The following is a 25,553-nucleotide window of genomic DNA, read 5'->3' on the forward strand; positions in this document are numbered from 1 at the left end:
CTCCTCTGTAAAATAGCCAGTGATGAGAAAGGAGATACATAGATGCCAATGAAAATATCTACTTTTTTGAATAAACTCCTTTATGTATCCCTTTTTAAATGGAATAGTATTTTCAATTTTGGATTCAATTTTATTTTTAATATGAATCTGTAAACCTTTATATTTGTGTTTCATTCACATTATGCAATGTAGCTATTGCAGCAGAAAGCTGCTCCAGAGATGGAGACATGGAACATAACTTTAGTAAGGATGAGAAAAATATTGACAAATTTCTCCACACTCAAAATAAAAGCTTTCTGGAGAACCATTTGAATATAGCTAAGTAGTTTGGAACTTAGAGCTATTTAGATGATAAGACAATAGGGTAAGTAAAATCCAGATCAGATCTCTCATATCTTACCAGTTTGATCTTATTCCCTGATTTCCCTAACTCCCAATTCACAAACTGATGAAATGGACTTGTGAGGACTCAATAAATTTGTGCCAGTACCCATAATAATTTTGAGCACATTATTATTTACATAATAAATGCAGTTGAATTGATTTTGAGTTACCTCATTATGCACCGTATATGTCAAATATTTCCCAATATGCATGAAGTTCTGTTGTCATTAACTCAAGTATATTTTAAATTTCTTTGCCTTTAAATTATTTGGGGTTTCATAGGACATACTCGGAGTGGTGAACCTTGATAGTGTCCAAATATCTACTAAATATTACCTCAAAAGACTCTCTTGCATAAATAAGGATCACAACTTAAACAGCATCATAAAAATATACCTCAGCTCCTCTTTAGGTGTAAAGGGCCTCATGAATGAAATGGCATAACTACTACATACAGTAATAATTGCATTTGTCTTGGGGTGCCTGGGTGGCTCAGTGGGTTAAAGCCTCTGCCTTCGGCTCGGGTCATGGTCCCAGGATCCTGGGATCGAGTCATGGTCCCAGGGTCCTGGGATCGAGCCCCACATCAGGCTCTCTGCTCGGCAGGGAGCCTGCTTCCTCCTCTCTCTCTCTGCCTGCCTCTCTGCCTACTTGTGATCTCTCTCTCTGTCAAATAAATAAATAAAATCTTAAAAAAAAATAATTGCATTTGTCTTTTCTCGTTGCCAGTGGATATTCAGAGAACTGCTTCACTCATTCTCTGCACTAACATCTCAGCTCAGCCTTAGTGTTTAAGATTCCTCTGCATCCAGCTTTCCTCCTCCATTTATGTATTAGATGTTGAAAGTAAATTAGTGTTGGAAAAAGTACAGATTCTCTTTGGCTTACCCTTTCATTGGGAACAGAATGATGTGGCGTTATGGATGTTCCACCAGCAATCTTCCGTACATTAATTAGTCTCTCCTCCCTGTTGCTGCATGTGTTCCTTTTGTGTTACTAATGCTTGATGAACCCCATTTCTAACCTTAGTTACTCCACCCTCCTCTGTTTTTATTCAGATTAGGTGGAAGAATTAAAGGGGTAAATGATGATTTTCTGCTGTGATTAAGGTAAAAATACAATTGCAGCTGGAACCAATGGATATAAAAGAGCTCAGCCACACTGAAACGGTTCTCTAGGTTTCATTTTTCTTCTATTCCACATTAGCATTTAGGCTATTCGTTATAAAGTGTCAAGACTTAAGGGAGATATCATCATTACACAACCTGGTTATAGATCTAGAGAGCCGTACGCAGTGATAACCTATTCTGCTTGCAAACTGTCACCTAAACATCTTCCATTCCTCAACTGTGCTCCAGATAGATTATTATGTCTGTCTCTTTCTTAATGGTTGGAACCAGAGGCTAAACATCACCATTTTCATCACTAAATCAGTTGTCTTGAGCTCCTTTCTATATTCTATGCTGATTTTGTCCCAGTGGAGTCAATTAACATCAAGAATTAATATTAATAGAACTCCAAGAGAGTCCTGGGAAATGAGGGTGTGTGGATTCAACCCATTGGCAGTGTATGCTTTGAAAATAATTGGATGTATTCTTTTGTAAACTAATGTCTACAGGTTGAAGTCTGTACCAAATACGCCTGTATGAAAAGTAATGGAACCCAAACCACCACTGTGGAAGATACCCCAAGTGATATACCAACACCCACAATTCATGGCATCACTTCAAGGTAAAATTTCTTGTCAGTTAATCTAAAGAGCTGATCATAAGCAATGAAAGTTAAAAATCAAAGATTGCATCCCAGCAATGACGATCTCATTTAAAAAGTTGCTATAGAAATCTGTATAAATCAAAAGGTACCTGGGTGGCTCAGTCAGTAAGGCATCAGATTCTTGATTTTGGCTCAGGTCATGGTTTTTAGGGTTGTGAAATCAAGTCCCATGTCGGGCTTTGCACTGGGCGTGGAGCCTTTGTAACATTCTCTTTCTCTCCCTTTATCCCTCTCCCCCCACCCCAAATCTGTAAATCAGAATTTTTGTATTATTAGTTCTTGATCTTCACTGGACACATCATCTAATATTTAAGTTTTAATGTCCCTGATTTTCCAGAATTACTTCCCTTTATTTAGTAACCTGTGAGCAAATGCTTAAAAGCACAAAATATTTTCTGTATTTAAGTGTGTCCTTAGTGCTCACTTCAGCAGCACATACACTAAATGTGTCCTTAAGTGAATTCTTTGGTAATGCAAAGAATATAATTTTAATTAGGTTAACTACCTTCTAATTTAATCTCTTTGAAAAAAATAGATGTACATATATCAGATTGCCCTAAACCTAGAAACATCTATAAAATAAACAGGGGAGATAATCTTTGTATAACCATTACCAATATCATCAGACTCCATTTGTTGGATCTCCATTTGTTCCTGAGAAATAGTCATAGTTTGAAAATGAGTCTCTTTCCAATTCAAGTTATAATAATAGGAATAAAAAGATTTAACATGAAGTTTCCCAAGCCAAAAGTGAGATGACAATTGTTCTTCTCTCTACATCAGTCTGAGGCTAGAGAAAGAAATCTGAGTACTCCCATATCATTCTTTTCACCCACCCAAATATATCACCCTTCACTATTACACATACACCCACACCTCCCACACATACATGCTGACCAAGATAATTAATCTGTTATAAGAGATTTCAATTCTGAAGGATTCCTCTGCAACATATTGAAGTTTCTAGGTCTTTTTAAAAATCAGTTTAAAAATATCTCTACTAGAACTAAAGATTAAAATAATTAGAAAACCCCAAGTAATTGGATGCTTGGCTGTTCAGGGCAAAGATCTTATCTTGTCTCCTTGAATACATCTTTTATCCAACACTCTATAGATACTCATCTAATTTCAGATGTGCTAATTAACTGATAATCCCATCAGATTTTCCCCATCTATCCACAGAATTGCCTACTCTGCAGAGGTGAAATAATCAAATGAAAAAGCTACCAGCAGATACATTTGTGGCTATAATAATATAAGAAGAAAAAGTAATACAAAAAATATATAAAGCATGGTCTTAAATTTTCAAAGTTTCAGTCCATTGACTGGAGACACGGCCCTAAAAAATGTTTACAGAATAATGTGAAAAACACCATAATATATGTTTATAATATGCAGGAAAAACATAAAGAGAAAAACACCAAACTCTACCCAGGATTACCAGTGTAGGCATCATGAAAGATGCAACATTTGAGTCCAGTCAAAGAACTCAAGGAAGAATTATAGTTAGGTGGGTGGATGTTGTCAAATTTCTTGTCTGTTACTATCCTCATGACTCAAGCCCAGGTGAATGGCCTAAAGAATATGTCTTAAATTACATATTCAGCTGTAGGTAAAAATCTGTAAGCTTTATTAGAAATTAAAAAATGCTCATCTGTGTCTGTGTTTCCAGAATAACTTTTTCCTTTAAAAAGAGTGCAGGTGCAGGGCACCTGGGTGGCTCAGTTGGTTAAGCATCTGCCTTTGGCTCAGGTCGTGATCCGAGAGTACTGGAATCGAGTCCTGCAAGCCTGCTTCTCCCTCTGCCTCTCTCTCTCTCTCTGTCATGAATAAATGAATAAAATATCTTTAAAAGAAAGATTCCTACAGATACTAGCAGAGGAAAAGTATTTTTTAGTTGTGGTTCAAATTTACTCTCAAATATACTAAGCTGATGGCAAAAACGTTAAAAAGGGCGTTTTACAACAAGATTAAGGAACAACAGAGCAGACAACAGAAGAGGGATTTTAACACAGTTTTGGAAGCAATGTTTGGCAAGGAGAAACAAATGACTTAGTGCAGTGGAGAACGTTTACACCAAAGTGTTGGTTGGCAGAGGGAGATAATGATGGAAAACAAACTAATTAGCCCTGCAGAGAACCTGTGTCTAAGCACTTACAAACTTTAAAGATAGTAAAGAAGGGATTGGGAGGGAGACAAACCATAAATGACTCTTAATCTCACAAAATAAACTGGGGGTTGCTGGGGGGCGGTGGGATTGGGAGGGGGGAGGGGGTTACGGACATTGGGGAGGGTATGTGCTATCGTGAGTGCTGTGAAGTGTGTAAACCTGGCGATTCACAGACCTGTACCCCTGGGGATAAAAATACATTATATGTTTATTAAAAAAAAAAATTTGGAAGGGGAGGCGAACCATAAGAGACTATGGACTCTGAAAAACAACCTGAGGGTTTTGAAGGGTCAGGTCTGGGAGGTTGGGGGAACAGGTGGTGGGTAATGGGGAGGGCACGTTTTGCATGGAGCACTGGGTGTTGTGCAAAAAGAATGAATACTGTTACGCTGAAAAAATAAATAAAATGGAAAAAACAAAACAAAACAAAAAAAAAGATAGTAAAGAAGAGGAAGATGGGTTCAGGTTCAAAGCTGGAATCACAGGATTAGTAGAAGTCTGAAAAAATCTAGTTAGTACCTATAATTAGTATTCTCCTGGGAAACAGAACCCAAAACCAAAGACCCAGGAAAGCTGGTGGTGTAGTCTCTCAAAGGTTTGAGGATCAGGGAAACAAATGGTGTAGGTTCCAGTCCAAAGCTGAGTACAGGAGAAGACTGATGTTTTAGCTCAAGTAGTCAGGTAAAGAAAGGGAACTTTTCTGTTCTATTTGGACTCTCAGCTGATTGGATAATGCCCACTACAAGGGCTAGGCAATCTGCTTAATCAAGTCCACCATTTCACATGCTAATCTCCTAGGAAACAACCTCACAGATGTAACCAGAAGTAATACTTAGCCAAATATCTGAGCACCTTGTGGCTCAGTCAAGTTGATGCATAAAATTAATCATCAAAAAATTCAAGGTTCCTCACCTCCATATTATGCATGCATATGTCTACTTCTGGCATATTCCACTCCCAGGAGATCAGAAGTGTATTCTCAAGAGAAACAAAAGGTTCATAGGAATTAAGGCTACCTAGGTTCAGTGGAAAGCTGGGATGAAAGGCAAAACTAAAACTCATGATCAAGTGGAAGACTATAGTTGGACTGATGAAAGCCTTTGTTACACTCCCTGGCATTGATCTCAAAAACATTGTGAGAAGAATGTTGAAATCTCCAAATATAATTGTGGCTTATCTATTTCTTTTTTAGAGCTATCCGTTTTTTGTCCCATGTATTTTCATGCTTTATTATTAGGTACATACATGTTCAGGATTGCTATGTCTTGGCAAATTGATTCTTTCATCATGGTGTAATATCCTTTTTCTTTCTTGATAATTTTCTCATTATCAACCATAATTTGTCTGATATTTAGATAACCACTTCAGCTTTCTTTTGATTTGTGTAGTTTTGAGTGATTTTGGATTGTTTCCTAGATGTTCTAAATATTAGGTTGTGATAATTTGAGTCCTGTTAAAAATGTGAGGGATGGAATTTTAGTTTGCTTCATTTAGCAGGTAATCATTTGGTTAACTTCAGACTGCAAATTCTGTCTTGCTTTGTATGCCCAATGGTTCCAATGTCAGTGAATTTTTCAAAAGTTTTGCAATGCTGCTTCATGTCTGCTCCGTGCGCGCACTTTTCAGTGGCTAATCTGGTATTTGTTTGAGGGATTATGTAATGGTTCAGGTCTCAAAGTCTTTGTTGTGATGCTCAGATTTCGTATAGGAAGCAACCATGCATGTATAGTTTGGAGTTGAGTCGAGACTTGTGTTGGTGCATACACAGAATTAGAAGATCACCTTGCTTTCTTTTCTGTGAGATTTCTTCCCCAATGTCTAGGTTTTACAGATTTTTCTTGTACTTCCTCTGTGGGATTGGTTAAAAAGACATGGTTTCTTTGGGAATTTTGGTATTCCAAGTTACCTTATATTTTATGCAAATGAGACTGTTTGGGGTGTAATAAGATGAGAGAAAATAGAAGGAAAAAGAGGGATACCTTCCCCCACACCATTTTTTTTTGACCACGGGAGCTTCTTGTCCTGGTTTCTCTGGTCAGAAAGAGATTTTTTCTTGGGATTTTAGATTCTCGTTTGACCAGGACTGCTATAGTGCAGCTCCTTGACTAGAGTCATCCTCAGAGCAGAGTCCAGAGGAAAAAAGAAAAAGGCAAAACAGGGATTTCCCTCACACTCTCTGGGTTATAAGGTCTTTTTGTACTCTGGCCAGAAAGGAGGTTTCTCACATAGATTTTTCTTGCCCAGTTCATAGTTCTACACTGGGGCTGCTCTTGGGTTAAACTGGGGAAATAAAAGAGAAAAAACTATGACAAATTCAATCTTTCATCTTTTTTTCCCCCAAGTTTTGGCTCCCCTCCTGATCTGTCTCTATTGTTAACTTTTCAGAATCCTCGGGTGGTTGTTTGCTATTTTGCACACTTTTTAGTGTTGATCAGTCAGAGAGAGAGGTGGTAACAGGTCTACCCCATATTGGCCAGCCACAGAAAGTCCCTCTCAACCACATACATATTTTTTTTTAATTCTGATCCCTTTGGCAAACTTATTTCCTTTTTAAAAAAAATATTTTATTTATTTATTTGGCAGACTGAGATCATAAGTAGGCAGAGAGGCAGGCAGAGAGAGAGGAGGAAGCAGGCTCTCTGCTGAGCAGAGAGCCAGATGTGGGGCTTGATCCCAGGATGGTGGGATCATGACCCAAGCCAAAGACAGAGGCTTTAACCCACAGAGCCAGCCAGGTGCCCCTTATTTCCTTTTTTTTAAAAAAAAAGATTTGCTTATTTATTTTTAGGGGAGAGGCCAGGGGCAGAGGGAGAGAGAATCTCAGCAGACTCACCACTGAGCAGAAGCTCAGTCTCCAGAAACCTGAGATCATGACCTGAGCTGAAACCAAGAGTCAGACATTTAATTGACTGAGCCATCCAGCCATTCCAACTTTATTTCCTTTTTTGTTGTTTTTCTCTGTCTTTCTACCTTCCTTGCTTCCATTTTTTTTTTTAAAGAAAAAACTTGATAGAAATCATTCACAACCAAATATTGGCAAGGAAAGTCTTTCCTTTCTAAAAATGATCCATCATAGAAGAGCAACAATTTCCAAAGGCAAGACTCTAATGAGCAGCCATAGGCTGCCAAGCCATTAATCAAAATTACACCAACACCAAAGCAGTTAGCCTCCTATGTGCATGTTATTATTTGTGTAATTTTATTATACTTCTGGCAAAGTATACTTGTTAGTTATGTTTTTATTTTGGTTCAAAAAAATCTCTTTGTATTAGCAATGGGCAAAATCAAATGAGAAGTTTTCCAGAAAAATGTCAGTAGACTGAGTTAACTTCTATAGCACTTAGAACAACTTGGTTTCTAAGAAGACTCATATTTCTTGGATTCTTAGTTTATTTTTGGTAGGGCACAATTGTCAGTAACATTTAAGTTTCATATATTTTAATAACATATACAGATAGGACATCAGCCTGTTGGATTATATCCATGGAGTGCATCAAGTCATCTCTTTATTTTTCTGAACTTATGCCTTATAATGTCAGCACAAGCTCTTGTGCGTGCTTTTCCTATTACGTATAAACCAAAGACGCTATAGCAAACAATGTCGAAGGATCGCAGGAGCACCTCTAGTTCTTTACACTGTTCCTCCGGAAGTAAACTCTGCTTCTGCATCACGTTTTCCATACTTGTCATATTATCATCAGCTGCTTCTGTGTCCCGAAAGAATACTAGCTAGTGATCGATAGCCCAGACATGTCTGGCCATGGCCTACACGTGCCCTGGGTAGTTCATTTATTTGCCTTGGTGGATTTGCTAGAGTGGAATTTAATCAATAGTTAATTCATTAATTCTGGTCCTCGAGAATGTGGAGTCTATGCTGGATGAAGATAGCTGGCCGGCTTCGGTTTGGGCTAAAATATGACAAACAGGGGAGCTGACGGCTTCACTTGGTGCTGGGCTGCCTGGAAAGTTTACTTATTTATTCTCTATACGTGGATAAGCTTTAAAAAAAAAAGTAAAAGAATATAAACAAGAAAGAGATTTTGTTAGTTACTGCTGGTATTCCAAAGTGCATGATTTCAATGGATGAGGGTCAAAGGAAAGCAGAGAGAGAACACAGATCATGTCTTTCACGGTTTTTAATTGGAACCATGGCGGTGTTTTCAGCTCCAAATCAGTTCAGGGCTGTTTTACTGATGATGAGTCTGTGGTATAATGTCTTTGTAGCATTCGCAAATAATTGTTTGAAAATTTGCCTGAAGCTACTGAATGTTATAAATTATATTTTTACATACAAACTTTTCAGAAGCCTTTATGATAGCAGCACAGGCTGTGTGTCTTTAAATGAAGGTTAAACCACTATCATCATTTATAAATCCACTTACATTTTCAAATTACTTAGTTTAGGGTTGAAAATAGCAAAAGAGGTTATAGCTTGTGGAAAAATATTTTCCTCTTTCAGCTCACCAAATTTGAGGTGAAATTTTGAGGCCTCTTTTTTTTTTTAGAGTATGACTTTTTTTTTTTATTAATTTTCCCTTTCTGATTTTTTTCAGTGACTGAAATAAAATTTTATATTTTGTGTGAAAAAATTAATCTTTTTTAATAGAATGTTGGGCTATAGGTATAATATGTCAAATCAGTCTTCTTCACCCATATTTTAAACTTCCTCTCTCACCAATATGGACAACTAGAGACACACTTTAATTTGACCTGGAACTTTCTGTTAGTCTTTCATTCTTTTTTTCTTTCTTTTTTTAAGTAGGCTGTATGCCCAACCTGTGTTCAGGCTCACAACCCTACGTCAGGAGTGGCTTATTCTACTGACTGAGCCAGCCAGGTATCCCTCTGTTAGGATCCGTCTTGAAAGGGCTCATTTGAAGTACATTTACTACTGTTGTACAGGTACAATCCAATATTATAATTCAGCAGTTATTATCTTAATGGCCAGTGAGTTCTGATAACAGACACATTGTTTGACTAAAAGACCTTACAGAATATCAAGCTTACTCGTAAGTCTCTGCCATCAGTACCCCCGCCATTTCCTCAGCAACCTCTTTCCCAAACTCCTTTAACTTCCGCAGAAGCTGCTCAGTCCCTGAGGTAGACCATGTGGATTTCAGCCAAATGCGTCTCTTCCTCATGCACTTTGGCCTTTAACTGCTACACTGTCCCCTGCACTCTGAATACCCATTCATTTCTTTTACTGGGTCGTTCCAAATCCATTTATGCAGTATGGGTGCCCTGAATAGAAAGGCCCTCCCTCCTAATCAGGTAATTTAAACATCACAGTTTGGGTCATTCTGATGTCTCAAAGGTCTCTGGCCCTGTCTTCTCCGCACACTCTAGTCTCACGTGTGCAGTTGTCCACTGATTTTCTGTAGTGCTCTCCACCCATCGCTTCCACTACCGCAAACCTCAGCAGCTCGTTCTCACCTAACTCAGTATCTTCTCCAACAGCCATTTTCACAAATGCACCACCACCTGCATACTATTACAGACATAGATCTTTGGATTTTTTTTAATCTCCTGGGTTGACTAAATAGCAATTTTAGTACGTTTCCTTTTGACGCATCATCTTAAATGTGTTCCTCATCTCCATTTCCACCACCACCACCCTGGCTCATTTTTCATCGTTTCAGATTATGTAACCCGTTTATGTAGCTGTCTTAATTCATTGAGATACAGAGAGGTAAAGTCTTTGCTCTTTGCTCACTACCTGCTGCCTTAAACATAATCCTTTGGTTGTCCTCTCTTCAAGTCTTGAACGCCTCTCAGAAACATCTTATGGCTTTTCTATTATTTTTAGTTATGAGTCTCACTTTGGTAATTAAGATTCATGATCCAGTATTAAAAAGTCTTTTCTGTCTTCAGCAAAATATTAAGCTCATGTCTGGTTCAAAGATTCTACCATGTCACAGGCTCAGCTTGATCACACCTTGCCCATTCTCTTCTCCTTGCTCTTTCTTTCCTGTCCCCTTTAATCTAGTGTGTCAATGTTATTATTTCACTGACAGCACCGAGTGACCATCAAAGCACTCCATGTGTCAGATGACACTTTCCTGAACAATTGCATTTCCCTTGAGAGGTCCTGAGAGGATCTCTACATATCCAAGTTCCTGGACATGAGGGTTGCCCTCCATAACTGATCTATTGTGGTGCCAACAGAGTAGGACATCCCAAGGACTCTTCTTGCTGGAGTCTCCTCTTCCTAGAAGGCTGCCATCGTGAGCAGTGTACCTTTAAGCTGGCTCAAGCCTAGGTGAGTTGCAAGGTTGCATGGTTGAAGAGAACCTCACTGATCTGTGCTATGTGGCACTCTTCATTTTATCTTTACACTGCAACTGCTCTGGATAATACCTAGCCATCAGGATTCTCTTATCTTTCTCTAAAGGAAAGCACCTTTTCTTTGCTTATATAGACTGTCAGATCCATGTCAAGCTGTTCCTGAACTCCTTACTATTCTCCTGGGACAACAACAGATTAGATTTAGACATTTCTGTATCTCAGTAAGTACCAACCATGAGAAACAAGTGCTTCCCATTTCTCTGCTTCCAGTTTCTCTAAGTTACGTGTTGGGAATGCCTTCTTCAGCTTCCCGGATGTTAGCAGAATTTAAGGGGTGGATTTGATGTCACTCTTCACTAAGTAAATAACTCCTCTTTTGCCCCTGGCCTCAAAAACCTCCAGTGGCTTTCCAACACACTCAAAAACAAATCCAGTTATTTCTGTGTTGTACAAAATCCTACACTACCAGCAAATCCCCCCATTATAGCCTCCCGACACCCACATGATCTCATTTTCCAAGATTCTGTCTCTTGCTCAGTCCAGTCCAGTCCTGTTAGATTTACTGACTCTTCAATAAGCCAAGCACATTGCTGTCTCTGTGCCTTTACACCTCCTGCTCCCTCTGCCCAGAAACCTCTGGGCTTGCTTCATCCCTTCTTTGAAATTTCTGCCTAGAAGAACCAGGCCTTCTCAGACCACCCACCTGACATATGATATAATTATGTGTTTCTTTACTCTCTCTTACCAAGGAAAATGTAAGTTTTGTATAAAAGGAAGATTTTATCTGTCTTGTTCACTGAAGAATATAGAACAGTGCCCAGCATATAGGAGGCATTTAATAAATACTCACTAAATATTTAGTGAGAGTTTCTAAAACTCTCTTAGAATTCTGTTTATTTTTGGTTATTTTGGGTGATAGGTCAATGTTAAAGAGCAGTTTTATCCTCAGAAATCAATAGACTCTTGCCGTTCCCTTTAGAGGTGAAATACCTCCCACTTGTAAATGGAGGAACTCATTATCTGTCATCGTGTTTGGGGATGTAGTTCAAAATCCCATACAGGAGGGAAATCCCATTCAGCATTCTTTTGTCCTTGAGTTACTAATGTAGCTCACTGACATTTCTGTCTACCCCAGGTCTCTTCTACTCTAACCTGTCAGGTCACTAATTCTAATGGGGCTTTATCTTCTGGTAGTGACAACTGCACAGTCATACCACTTTGCTATCAAACTCCACATGGTATCTGGGGGACTCCATAAACTTTTTTCTTTTATTCAAATTTCCCTCCTTTATTGCCGGATGTAGCTTATTCATTTATCAAGTTGGTCACGTTACTCTTCCATACACATGTAGGATGATTCCCACCCTTGACTTTTGCTTATGTTGATTTTCCTGCCATTTCCTTCCCATCATCATTCCTGAATTCAAGTCCACAGGCATTTGTCCCATAAGATCCTCATTGCTTAGTCTTGATCTTTGCTTATGTGTGTTTTATATTAACTATTACCCAAGGACTCACATTTCATCTTTTGATTTTTCAGCTATTACAAGTTATGTTAAATATTCTCATAGATAATTAAATATGCAATGACTTGATTTGAGAGATGAGAGTTAATATTTTCATCATACAACATTTATTTAATCCTATATTAAAAGTTACCTGATCATTTGTGATAGCCATAATCTGGAAGAACTTAAGTGTTACATAAATAACTGACAAAAGTAACCAAGTTAAATAGAGGGGGAAAAAGTCTTTGTAAACATGATCAGGTAATCCAGATCCACAATCTAGACTGATATCACAAAGTATATGAAGATTTTTTTTCTTTGGCTCAAGCAAGAACATTTTGACAAAATGGTAATAAAATATTAGAATTAAATGTTAAAGAGTACCAGTGGGAACCCTAATTCTTCATAAAAAAGTCTGTCTGACCTGTAAATTGTTAATATTCATCTGTATAAGGGTTGGTGATAAAGAAATGATTTTTTCCATACTCCTTTCTATCCTCAATGTTATCTTGTACTTCCCAAAGTAAGAATTGAAAGTGGTGATTATTGTGGTGGTGGCCACTGTAGTATATAGTAGTAACAGAAGTAGAATAGTAGATGTACTAACAACATGATGTAATTAAAAAAAAAAACAACCTCCAAATAAAATGTCTGAACAATATCAATAAATCCATGTATCAAAATATGTGTAGATGTAATGGTTTTCATCTGAAACTTTATTAAGGTAGCTTAATTTTAGTCCCTAGTGTTCTGGAGTTAAATAAACTCCAATCATGACTTTATGAACAAATCTACCCCAAAAAATCCATTCAAGGACTTACAGTTGGTTGATTTTTCTACATGAGCATACAGCCTTGACTAATCTATACCAAAAAGCTTCAGTTTGTTTCCCTGATATTTAACATTCATGCCTATGGTATAAGAGTGTTTCTTCTATTTTATTCTTAAACATTAAAGGAATGAAACCAGCAATCCAGATAATAATGGTACATATTTCTCAGAGATGTCTTTCATTTCAAATCAGCAACCAAAGATTTTTCCGTGTCATTTTTCCGTTTCATTTCAAATCAGCAACCAAAGATTTTTCCGTGTCATTTTCTTTGGTTCTAATGAGAGGTGTAGTATAGGTGTTAAACCTGTTACTCTTCTTTGATCATTTATCTTCTTGTACCTGATTCAGATCCTCAAAAGCAAAACTGTTCATGTTATCACTAAAAATATAAGTAGTCTCACTCCACACCTATTTTCTGCTAGAAGAAGAGGTTACAATGGTATGGTATTCTACATGGTATTTTCTAGACTTTACTAATTCACTGGCTTTTGTAGAAAAGTCAGACCCTTGAATGTCACTTAAATGTAGTCTTTCCTGTGGTTGATTATGCAGTGAATACAAAAGAGGTATCTGGAAAATATGGAATTAATTTTGAAAGTTGGATAAAGACCTAAGAATAATAATGGTGACTATACAAGTCACCTATGAAACTGTTCTCTTGTAGGTGACATTAATTTCCTATCTACAGAGTCTTATTAGTGAATGTGTTATGTTTGTACCCCCAAGAAAATGAAATAATGATTTTCTTTTTTTTTTTTTTTTTAGCAGTCTATTAAAATGTCAAGGTTTATCTTGACTGCTGCTTTTTAATGTAAATGTTTGGGCTTAATTGAATTCTTAATATGTGATGTCACTTGGAATTCTGATAGGGTCCAGTAATTTTGCCTGTAAAGATACATTTCTTCTTAAAATGAAAGGTATAAGAAAAATACCATTAACACGATGGCAGAAAAGTGGTCACATAAGTTATTGTAAGATTTTTATTGTAAGAGCTTTAAGGTATAGGGACTAAGCTTATATGTGCTTGCTCTCTTCCAACGTACCTACTGGAATGTTTTCTATGTAAAAGTGCCTGATAACTATTTGTAATTGGTTAATTGTTATAGTTGGAAATTTTAGAATTATAAAAATAGAATTAATCTTGAATGTCAAAGTTCTACCCTTTTTTGAAAATAATAAGAATAAAAGTAATTATTATTTTACATTTCCATGTAAGATAGGAAGGCTTCCTTTGCCGTGCTAAATAAATTTCAAGAATATGTCATATCCAAATCTCTGGGGCTTTATTAAAATTTTTAACTATTCTGCTTATAGAGCTTATTTTAAAAATGCTAAAGATAGTATGGTGTGTCATCTAGGCTGTATCATTCTGGCAAGTAGTCCTAACTGCAAAATTAAAGTTCTATAACATTAACATGAGAGCAAATCATCTTATTCAGGATTGGTTCCTAGTGGACAGCTTAATGTTATGATTTCATTTATTTCAACAAAAGAATAGTAATAGATCATTGAGACTGCAATAAAGTTTTAATCGAATACTATGGCCTTATTGTATACCACCCTCCCCCCCCAGAATAGTATACTCATATTTAGAATGAAATCGTTGCTCTACATTTAAGAATCAAGCATCCCGTAGAATACAAAGATGTAAACATATTTGTTATGGGAATTTCCAATTCCTATATTTCTTGCCACAAAATGTGTCCAACTGTGATATTTAAAGAATTATTAGAAGGACTCCTGGGTGGCTCAGTAGGTTAAGCTTCTGCTTTCAGTTTGGGTCTTGATCTCAGGGGCCTGCGGTCCAGCCACATGTAGGTCTTCCTGCTCACTGAGGAGTCTGCTTCTCCCTTTCACTCTCCTCTCCCCCACCGTGCTCATGTGCTCTTTCTCTCTGTCTCAAATAAATAAATAAATAATCTTTTAAAAAATTATTAGAGAAACAAATCTGTTCATATTAGTCAAATATCAAGGTACATCTAAGCAAAGTATATTTGGAAGGATATTATATTTAGTTTATCATGATATAAATAATAAATTTATCAATTTTTTTTACCAGTTCGTAAGTTTATCCACTGATAATAAAATTTTGTCAATTTACACCTTTATATTGGCTACAAGTAACAAGACACCCAACAGCAGAGGCTTAAGTAAATAGTTCTAGAGATTGTAAATCGTGGCTGGTATTGGTTCATCTGTACCAAATAACATGGTGCCTCTCTCAGAGATTCTTATGTTCTTTCTCAAGTGGCTGCAAGTTGATTCCTGAAGTTGCAGACATCGTGTTTAGCAGAAAGGGAAAGGGGCAGGTGATGGCTGTGTTAAGAAAGCTGAAATTGCCTAGGAACCTTCAGAGGCCCCCACTGTCGTTTTCTTTTTTTTTTTTTTTTAAGATTTATTTATTTATTTGACAGATAGAGATCACAAGTAGGCAGAGAGGCAGGCAGAGAGAGAGGGAGAAGCAGGCTTCCTGCCGAGCAGAGAGCCCAATATGGGGCTCGATTCCAGGACCCTGAGATCATGACCTGAGCCGAAGGCAGAGGCTTTAACCCACTGAGCCACCCAGGCGCCCCCCCCACCACCACTGTCATTTTCTAACTACGTATCTATGAACAGCTATGTGTGAGCTGGGAAAGGAAGGCAAAAGAGATGGTGATTTTAAGTGTAGATGAGGTCTGCAACATGTTCTAATTTCCACCTTATTTACCACTTTTTCATATTACTTTTCCTTGTCCAACCAAATTTTCTTGTTGGTTTTCCTGATTAACCAAAACAGTGGTACTCTCCTGTCTCTGTAGTTTAAAGTGGGAGATCACTGGACTCTTGTCATGTGTTATCCTCCCAAAAGCTTACATGGTTTTCATTGATTCTCTAAACATATTGTATGGTAGTTGTATATATTCAGCTTCTTAATTAAGAAGTAGTTGACGAAATGGACCTTTTGACCAGTCTGGGAGATTAACTGAAAGTACATGAGGCTGAGAGCAGTGATGTTAAATGTTATCTTTTCAGAAGGTATTGATTATTCTATCCATTGCAGATCCCTTCAAGTTGATTGGATGTCTCCAGGGAAGCCAAATGGTATCATTCTTGGATATGATGTCTTACGTAAAACATGGCTTTCATGCCCTAAAACCCAGAAGTTAAGAAAGGACCACAGAGACGAGCTCTGCAAGGCAGTGAAGTGTCAAAAACCTAAAACAATCTGTGGACATAGGTGCTATTCTCCTGAAGCTAAGGTATATCTTTTCATATGAGTCAGTGAAATATGTTTTTCTCACTAAACACTCCTGGTGAAATCACTTGCTTCTTAAACCACGGTTTGTCATAATCAATTTTTCCACTAGTCTATCAGGAAGACCCCAAGGAAAAGAAAGGATGCTTATAGAAACCCTCTCATCCTCAGGAGCATCTTCACCTTCTCATTTTTTATCATCTTCACAGGAAATATTAGTTTATTGAAATGGCAAGGAACTCCCGAATTTGTATGTGATTGAATGACTTGAATTTTCCGTGCAACAAATCCATTCAGCTACAAGTGGCTGTTAGTTTACATGACACTGATGAGTAACTGTGAGCAGGACCTTCCATGGTTTGGCAGAAATATTTTAAAATTATGGCCATTTGCAGATTAATGTTCATATTAGTTGCAGTTTAGGAATCAGATCAATAACACAGCCAGACAGAGGAGTTTGCAAATGGCTTTTATTGACAAATGATGCAGAGAATCCTTACTTTGAAGGTAGGATTTCACCTAATGAAATAATGTTCCTATTTGTCAACAACAACATCACACATTTAATGTACTAAAGCTGTTACTAAATTCAAAAGATTCACTGCAAAAAGACACAGTAATTAAGGAAGTGAGTTGTTGAAGCAATATGGATCAAAATACAAATTATTACAGCTGACACTGGCCAAGCAGTGGCTATCATCTAAGAAATGTTTTAAATCTAGCAGTTACTATCTATACCTTTTTTTTTGGCACGTAAGCTCCTGAATTGCCGTTATGCCTAAGTTTTACATTATTTTAGGCCATTAAATGTCCACTATCTGATGAACATACCTCCATAAAAAAAAATTAAATTCAGGATTTTTGAAGGGAAAAATGCTGGAATAAATTTGCCCATTAAAACACGTTCTCTGGGAGAAAGAAAGAAATCCTTGATGCATTAAGCAAAGGCTTACTTTTCTTTTTAAGGATTAAGGACACACACAGGTATTGACAGTTAAAGAGAATAAAGGAAGTCATTTATAATCTCAAGAGAAAGCAATCGTTTGTAAATTTCTGTTTAGAGTTAACTATGAATATATATTTCAATGGTGAGAAGTTGGGAAGAGACAGAAAAGAGACTAAGAATTTTTAGGCTAAATCACCACAAATATCAGGAGGACTTGAAATACATAAGCAAAATTTACCATGTATTCAAACCCCAGTGAACATCAGACCTGGAAGGCTTGTTAAAACACAGATTGCAGGTCTCACCCCCAGAAACTCAAATTTGGTAAATCTTAGGTGGAGTGTGAAAATTTGCATTTCTAACATGTCCCCAGGTGATGCCTTTGTATCTGTTCCAGGAACTGTATTTTGAGAATCACTCATTATAGACTTGCTTTAGGAAAACTATAGAACAAGGAAAAGGCTATTCAGATATAGGCACACATTTATCAACTCAAGTTATTGAAATTTCCATTTAGATAGCTACCTTGAAACTTGAATTAGAAATTAAGAAATAATTCTGTTTACGTGGAGACCTCCCAAGAGAAATAACTGCTTGAGCATATCACTTTGGGGACCCACCAATGATCTGAACCAAAGGGCACTAGAAAAAATTCACAAGTTTCATGTGGCTAACGGAGCCTGAGAGTGTCAGTGGAAAGATGGGAGTGAACCAGTTCTAATGCACCAACACTAAATAAACATTCCAGTGAAGATTCCACAAGAAAATGATAAGGACTAGAGAAGCTTGCTGAAGAAAAAGGCTAGATGTACTCCAATGTCTAGAAATTCTCTTTATGGGAATTGGACTTTAACAAATCCTTTAAGACCACACGACAAAGAGCAAGATTTTAGGTCACTGTCATAAAACAAGAAGAAGATGAGCATTGTTCTTCCCTGAAAGCAAAAATAACCAGCATCCTTAAATCCCCAATAAACACATGACAATTTTTGCTTAAGTCTTAAACATGGGGCATAATTTCAAATTTACTTTTCACACAGAGTATGACATCAAAGAGAAGGATCACCCAGTTTATCTTTGGCATGAGACTTATTCTGAATCCTCACTGCTAATAACTAAATACAGAAAAGGAAATTTATCACAGTTGATTTAGCATGGCTACCTGCAGGGGTAAACTTGGAATTTAAGAGCCCTATTTCTTTGTTCTTTAATAATTTTTGAAAAATGAATGAAGTACGACACTAGTGATGTTTGAAGACTTAGCCCACGTTCTGCCGCTTTATACTGAGCTTGATTCACGAGTTGGTGCAGGCTAGAAATAGCAATGTGCAAAATGGAAAAAGAGAAACACCTCTAAATAGTGGTTGATTTTGCCTGCCACAGGAAGCTTCTATCTAATTTATGTGACTTAGGCCAAGTGTAGGTTCTGAGGCTACATTTCAGCAACTATTTAGCATTTGATTTGTTATATATACAGAATGTCAGTCTCTCAGACCTCAAGTGAGCATGCAAATAATTATTTGATTGTTCAAGCACATAATTTCTTCTATAGCTCCTGGACAAAAACACATCATTAAAAGGGCTTTCCAAATTAATTTCCATATAAATTTCTTTTTTTAATATGGTGGCCCATGACATATACATATACATATATATGTCATATATATCTATACATGTACGTGTGTGTGTGTGTATATATATGTGTGTATATATATATATATATATATATATATATATATATATATGTAAATGTTAGAGTCTGTTGAGATTACCTTGTCTGAAGATTGAATTTATAAATAAGTGATCATATAAATTATAAGGAAAAGGCTATTTATTAAAAAAAAGGAAAGATCGATAAGAGATAGGTTTCCATAAATGTGTTTTCAAATTAAACACTGATTAAAATAAAAATACATATATGAAGGCAATTTTTCACTTACAATTCTAAATCCTCTTTGCATTGGGAGCACTGACATTCAAAAGAGAATTCATATTTATAGAGTGTGATAACAGAGCACAAAACATGCTTGAAGTCTAAAAAAGCTACATTGTATCATAGCATATATAAAATTTAAATGATGCTGGGAAAATGCATTTTTCAAACTTTTGAATTTTTATCAATAATATACTACATTTGTCTCAGGTCAAGGGCGACTAGAGTATAATTGTATCACATGAGATATGACGGTCTAGTACTTTTAATTAAACTGATATTTCTTTAATCCCAATTCCCACCTTCAGGTTTGCTGTAATGGAGTTCTCTATGACCCCCAGCCTGGGCACCACTGCTGTGAAGAGAAATATATCCCGTTCGTTTTGAATTCAACTGTGGTTTGTTGTGGCGGCCGAATACGAGAGGCTCAACCAGATCATCACTGCTGCTCTGGGTATTACACTAGAATTCTACCAGGTGAGGTTCATTTCCAGGTGTGCTCAGTGTTGGAGAGCAAGAATTCCTGTCCTCTTCAAGCACCTTCTAGCTGGACTAAAACCAAATTGACAGGGGATTGATTAACAGAAGAAAATCAGATTTAATAATGTGCCTACCAGGAATCCACACAAACAATAAAATTCCAAAGACAGTGAGGACCGTCAGGCAAAGTGAGGTCTATATGTCATTCTGAGCTAAGGGGGAGGGGATAGTGACCTGCGACATCAGAGGAAAGGAATGTATTTCACAGAGCAACAAGAAGAAAAGCAGATGTTTGGTAATTGTTTGCCCTGCCATATAGATGGGTCACTCAGATGAAATTTATCTCTGCTAATAATCCTTATTCTGGGAAAGACAGCCAATTTGGATTCTTCTATGTATTTAAGGGAGGGGCAAAAGTTTCTCTTCAGCCTTCATGGTCTCGATTGCCTTTAGCTTAAAAAAAATCTTCATGCCAGAGTGGGCCATCTTGGGCGGCTGCTCTTGGCCATCAGTAGTCTGGGAACCTGAAAAAGCCAACCCATGACTCATGCCCATCAACTATTTCAAGAACCTCCTCAACAAAAATTTAATGACTAACACATAACCAGCCGCCTGCTTTTAAATGTCATTTCTTCTTTCAGCTTTGTTGAAATCCAACAGGTAGGTACAAAAAGAGAGGGAATACAAGGGACTTATGGTATCTACCACATAAGGAAATTTATCAAGACCTGGTAACTCCCTTTATTTTTTACTTTGTTTCTTCCCATGGTTAAGCATTTTCACCATAAATTCTGGGAATTTCCACCCCATGAAGCCATTCTTCATTTCCTCCATTTCTATCCTGGACTATACATGCATTGTCCCTGGGTGGATTATAAACACAAATTCCATTTATCGGAGACTAGTCCACTGTCTGTGGTAGGGCAGAAAGAAGGTTGCTGCGAAGAATAGCAAAGAGAGATTTTTCCCTCCTCGCACCCCTGTTTTCTTTCTTGTTTGGAGTGACCAAATAAGCACCATCCAAATTTCAACTACACGAAACTATACAATTGAGAATGAAGATGATAACATTTGGCATTTGTAAAACACAAAGTCTCTGGCAGGCTCTGTTTGTAAAGGTATTTTATCATATGTATTTTATGTAAAATACATATTTACATATGATACCTTATATACTTTCCACAACTGTAGGATATTGGTATTTTATCTAAAGTTTATGAACAAGGAAACAGATTCAGAAAGGATCGATAACAGCCAGATTCGGAGAGGTGGGAGTGGAAGAGCCGAAGGGCAAATCTCCGAATGTCTTTGCAAAATCCATGCTCAACTCGACTTACTCTTTTTTTGTTGTTTGAATCTGTTATTTACTTTATTATTTTTTCCAAGTTTTTATTTAAATTCCAGTTAGTTAACATACAGTGTAATATTAGTTTCAGGTGTAGAATTTAGTGATTCATCACTTGTATATACCTGGTACTCATACAATACCCACCACCCATTTAACACACGCTCCCCCCCACCTCCCTTCCAGCAAACCCTCCAGTTTGTTTTCTGTGGTTAAGAATCTGTGCACCCTAATGTTTATAGCAGCATTATCAACTATAGCCAATTATGGAAAGAGCCCATATGTCCATTGACTGATGAACAGATAAAGAAGATGTGGTATTTGGGTTATTACTTAGCCACCAAAAAGAATAAAATCTTGCGATTTGCAACACAGTGGATAGAGCTAGAGAGTATAATGCTAAGCAAAATAAGTCAGTCAGAGAGAGACAAATACCATAGATTTCACTCATCTGTGGACTCTAAGAAACAAAACAATAGGGAAAAAAGAAAAAGTCAAACATTTATTCTTATAAACCAAAATATGTTAATATATGTTAACATAGTTTTTAAAGTGACTATTTCAGACTTCTAAACCTCTTCATTACCACTACTTAAAGTTACTATTTATCCTGAGAAAGCCATTGACAATACAGATTTTTTTTTTCCTACCACCTAAGTTTAATACCTATGTCTTCAGAAGCAAGGAAAACAGAGACGATGTCCAAGAAAAGCTGAATGCTTCGGGATACCTAGTTTAACTAGGAATTTATGTTAAACATCCAGTTAATTCAAGTTATTGTTCAGTGTACCTTTGTGTTTAGCATAAATATGTTTATCCAAGATATATGAGAGAGAAATCTCTTTTGTAAAAATACTAGAGCAAAAAGGGAAGGTGAGGTCATTAAATATATGCAAGTTTATTCAAGGCAGAGACTCTCTAATCTTCATAATTTTTCCTTAATACTAATAGACAAATCTGTCTTTATAGCAATGCTGTTCTTATTTTTTTGCAAAAATACTTTCATAATTAAGTAAGTCCTAATCAACTAGATTTTCCAAGTAAGAAAAAACAATGGTGTTGGAAATATGGATTTTGTAGAAAAAGATAACTTCTTTATCCTAAAATTATCGTGCTAACAACTAATCAAACTCTGCCAAATACTTTACTCTCTCAAAATAGTTTACACCTTGGGAGTTTTCTACTACATTTCCTTTATTCTTTCCCCTGCAAAAAGTTGCCCTAAAAAATATAATTAAATAGGTGAGATGGGCATGTTCTGTCGTTCTCTTCTTTCCTGTTGTTTAGATTAATGGACCATGCCAGGCTTTTCTCTAATTCTAACATAGCACTAAATAATAGTAGTTTTATTACCAAGTCACATGAAAATTTTTGATATTATGATTTGCAGTGAACTGTTTAAACTGAGAAAATAGTCTCTGTCCCATTGATGAAACATCATTGGTTGTATCCATCATGGCTATTAACTCTTAGATTTGTGTTTCATCTTTCTCAATCCTAACACAAGTGTCAGATTTCAAGCTAAGAAAACAATCTAATTAAAAGAAAAAAATCCCAAGGTTCCTGGATGGCTCAGTCAGTTGAATGTCTGACTCTTGGTTTTGGCTCAGGTCATGATCTCAAACTTGTGGGATCAGGCCCTGCATTGGGCTCCATGCTCAGCACTGGAGTCTGCTTAAGACTCTCTCCCTCTTCCTGGACCTCTCCCTGCCCCTGTAGTCTCTCCCTCTTTCTTAAAAAAAAAAAAAAAAAAAAAATCCAAATAAACTTAAATTTTTCCTAAAGATAAAATAAGCCATGAAAGTCCAAAAGTCATTTATTGACATTATACAAAACTTTCTAATAAGTATTTTTTTTTTAAGATTTTATTTATTTGACAGAGAGAGAGAGAGAGAGATCACAAGTAGGCAGAGAGGCAGGCAGAGAGAGGGGAAACAGTCTCCCCACTGAGCAGAGAGCCCGACACAGGGCTCAATCCCAGGAACCTGAGATCATGACCTGAGCCGAAGGCAGAGGCTTAACCCACTGAGCCACCCAGGTGCCCAATAAGTAATTTTTGAAGCAAGAGTTTTCAAAACCTTCATGATCTGTATATGACACATGCTCATTCAAACCTCAAACATTTCAATAACTTCCAAACTGTTGAGCATGGTCCATATCTGGATTCCTTTTAAGTAGTTCATTTTTCACAGTATTAGAATGCCTACTGTGGTGTCAAGGAAAAAAAAAATGCAATCTCATGGGATAATCAAAGAGAGTGTTTTGCTGCAATCATTAATCTCAATGTACCTAAATGAAGAGATTATATTGTGACCTCTATCCTCAGCCAATGGTCTTTGTTAACTACTTTAACACTGTTTACATCAAGAAAGAAAGCATAGTGACCCCAAACCATCTTGTATCTAAATGCAATTAAAATTCAATCAGTACTCTGTCAGTTCCAGGCTAAGATGGATATAGGCATTTTGATATTTATAGATAAGTCTGAAATATTGGTTAATAATATTTACTTCGTATTTTTCTCACAACTTTCCTTTATAGCACTCTACAACAAAGAGTGGCAGAGGAAAGAATGCTTATTCCACTCCCCTTTTTTTATAAATATGCTAATGACCTCAAGCTAAATGTTAATGTGGGTCATTCTTTGATAAGAATAACAATTAACTGTGAAGACGGCATGGTAGCTTTTAGAGAGAAAACATTTTCGAGCCTGTCGTGGAATAGATTCATTTTGAGAGGTTAATGAGAAGGTGACTGATCCTTGTATCTTATGTCTAATAGACCTTTTTTTGAGGGAAAAAGAATCAGTTTTGGTTCTCATTGATATAATCCACATCTCTTTTTATAAAGCATTTTCTTCTGTCAGTGACTGAATAAGAAAATATCTAAACTAATTAATATTTGTTATCCTCAAAACTGGCTTAAAAAAAAATGTTGGTTTTCCCCAATATAGATATTTTCCCATACACACACACACTATGTTTTTTCTAAACCCACTGTTGTCCTAAAGGATATTTAACTGTGCTGCCCCTCTACCATGTGGTATGTTATGTTAAAGTTTGCCAAGAAGATACACTGCTCTCTGGCTGTGGAGATTTAAAAAATATGGCAACCACATTTGAGACCAAATTTGAAAATCCTTTCCCAGAGGAATGTAACAAGTACAATAACTTTACTGTTCACAATAAGCTCTTTCCTCCTTTTTTGGCCTCTAGTAGAATGATGATGGAAAATTTAGAATTTCCTTCTGCTTATGCATACCATGTCGAAGGATCCTTTCACTCTCTCTCTCTGACAAATAAATAAGTAAAATCCTTAGAAAGAAAGGAAGGAAGGAAGGAGGGAAGAAAGGAAGGAAGGAAGGAGAAAAAGAAAGAAAGAAAGAGAGGAAGGGAAGAAAGAAGGAAGAAAAGGGATGCCTGGATGGCTCAGTCAAGGAAGCATCTGCCTTTGGCTCCGATCATGATCCCACATGATTGCATGTCCTGGGATGGAGTCCTGTTTTGGGCTCCTTGCTCAGCGGAACCCTACTTCTCCCTCTGCCTGCTCCTCCCCCTGCGTGTGCTCTCTCTCTCTCTCTCTCTGTCTCTGACAGATAAAAAAGTAAAATCTTAAAAAAAGAAAAAGTATCCTTTTAAAGACTATCAACTAAACCAACTGTCCCCCTACATTCCAGGATTTCATGCCTTGAGAGAAAACTGATTATGCCCTAACCCACTCCTCAGTAATTTCCCTAGAGAAATGAAAACTTGTGTTCACACAAAAACCTGCTCACAAATGTTTATAGCAGTTCTACTCATAATTGCCCAAAACCAGAAATAGCTCAAATGTCCCTCAGTGGGTAAAGGAACAAACTGTGGTGTATCCACACAAAGGAATACTACCCAGGAATCAAAAGGAACAAACTACTAATAAATACCAGAAAGATACTATACTGAGTGCAAGGAGCCCGTCTTGGGGCTCCTGGGTGGCTCAGTCCATTAAGCGTCTGCCTCAGCTCAGGTCACAACCCCAGGGTCCTGAGATCAAGCCAGACATCAGGCTCCCTGCTCAGTGGAGAGCCTGCTTCCCCCACTTCCTCTGCTGCCACCCCTGCTTGTGCTCGCTCTCTGTCAAATAAATAAAATCTTGAAGGAAGGAAGGGAAGGAAAAAGAGAAGAGAAGAGAAAAGAAAGGAAAGGAAAAGGAAGAACCCAGTCTCAAAAAGTTATGTCCTGGGAGATTCCATTTATATGACATGTGAAAGGACAAGCTGTGGGGATGGGGAACAAATCGGTGGTTGCCAATGATGATGGGTGAGAGGAGCACGTGACTGAAAGAATGGTATGGAGTTTTGGGGGGTGATGAAACTCATCTGTATCCTAATTTTATCTTTATGTTAAAATTCATAGAATTATGCATCACCCCAATAGGTCAATTTTAAATGGGTGATTTTTTTAAATTAAAAAAAAATGTTAAAGTCATATGCCTTAGAATTCTATTTCTATTCTATAAATAGGAAAAGTAAGACATAGGAACAAGATCAAGTCACTCCGCTAGTGGAGATTGACATTTGTATGATTAAAAATTAGATGATCCATTAGAGATACTGTATTATATAATAATGTGATGACTTCATACATGTAACTTAATATGCTTTTCTGGCATATTGGTAGAGCAGAA

At 37.0% G+C, this 25,553-nt stretch overlaps 1 protein-coding gene across 1 annotated transcript in view; it reads left to right on the plus strand.

The window, feature by feature from the left end:
* The window catches only part of USH2A (usherin), a 714,551-nt gene that overhangs the window by 512,125 nt on the left and 176,873 nt on the right, over positions 1–25,553 (plus strand). The window contains exons 46-48 of the mRNA XM_045983172.1: positions 2,003–2,115; positions 15,993–16,191; positions 19,375–19,543. Coding sequence (XP_045839128.1) covers positions 2,003–2,115; positions 15,993–16,191; positions 19,375–19,543 — 481 coding nt within the window. The remainder of the gene's footprint in view (positions 1–2,002; positions 2,116–15,992; positions 16,192–19,374; positions 19,544–25,553) is intronic.

The sequence above is a fragment of the Meles meles genome, chromosome 17 (genome assembly GCF_922984935.1).
Source record: "Meles meles chromosome 17, mMelMel3.1 paternal haplotype, whole genome shotgun sequence".
NCBI lineage: Eukaryota > Metazoa > Chordata > Mammalia > Carnivora > Mustelidae > Meles > Meles meles.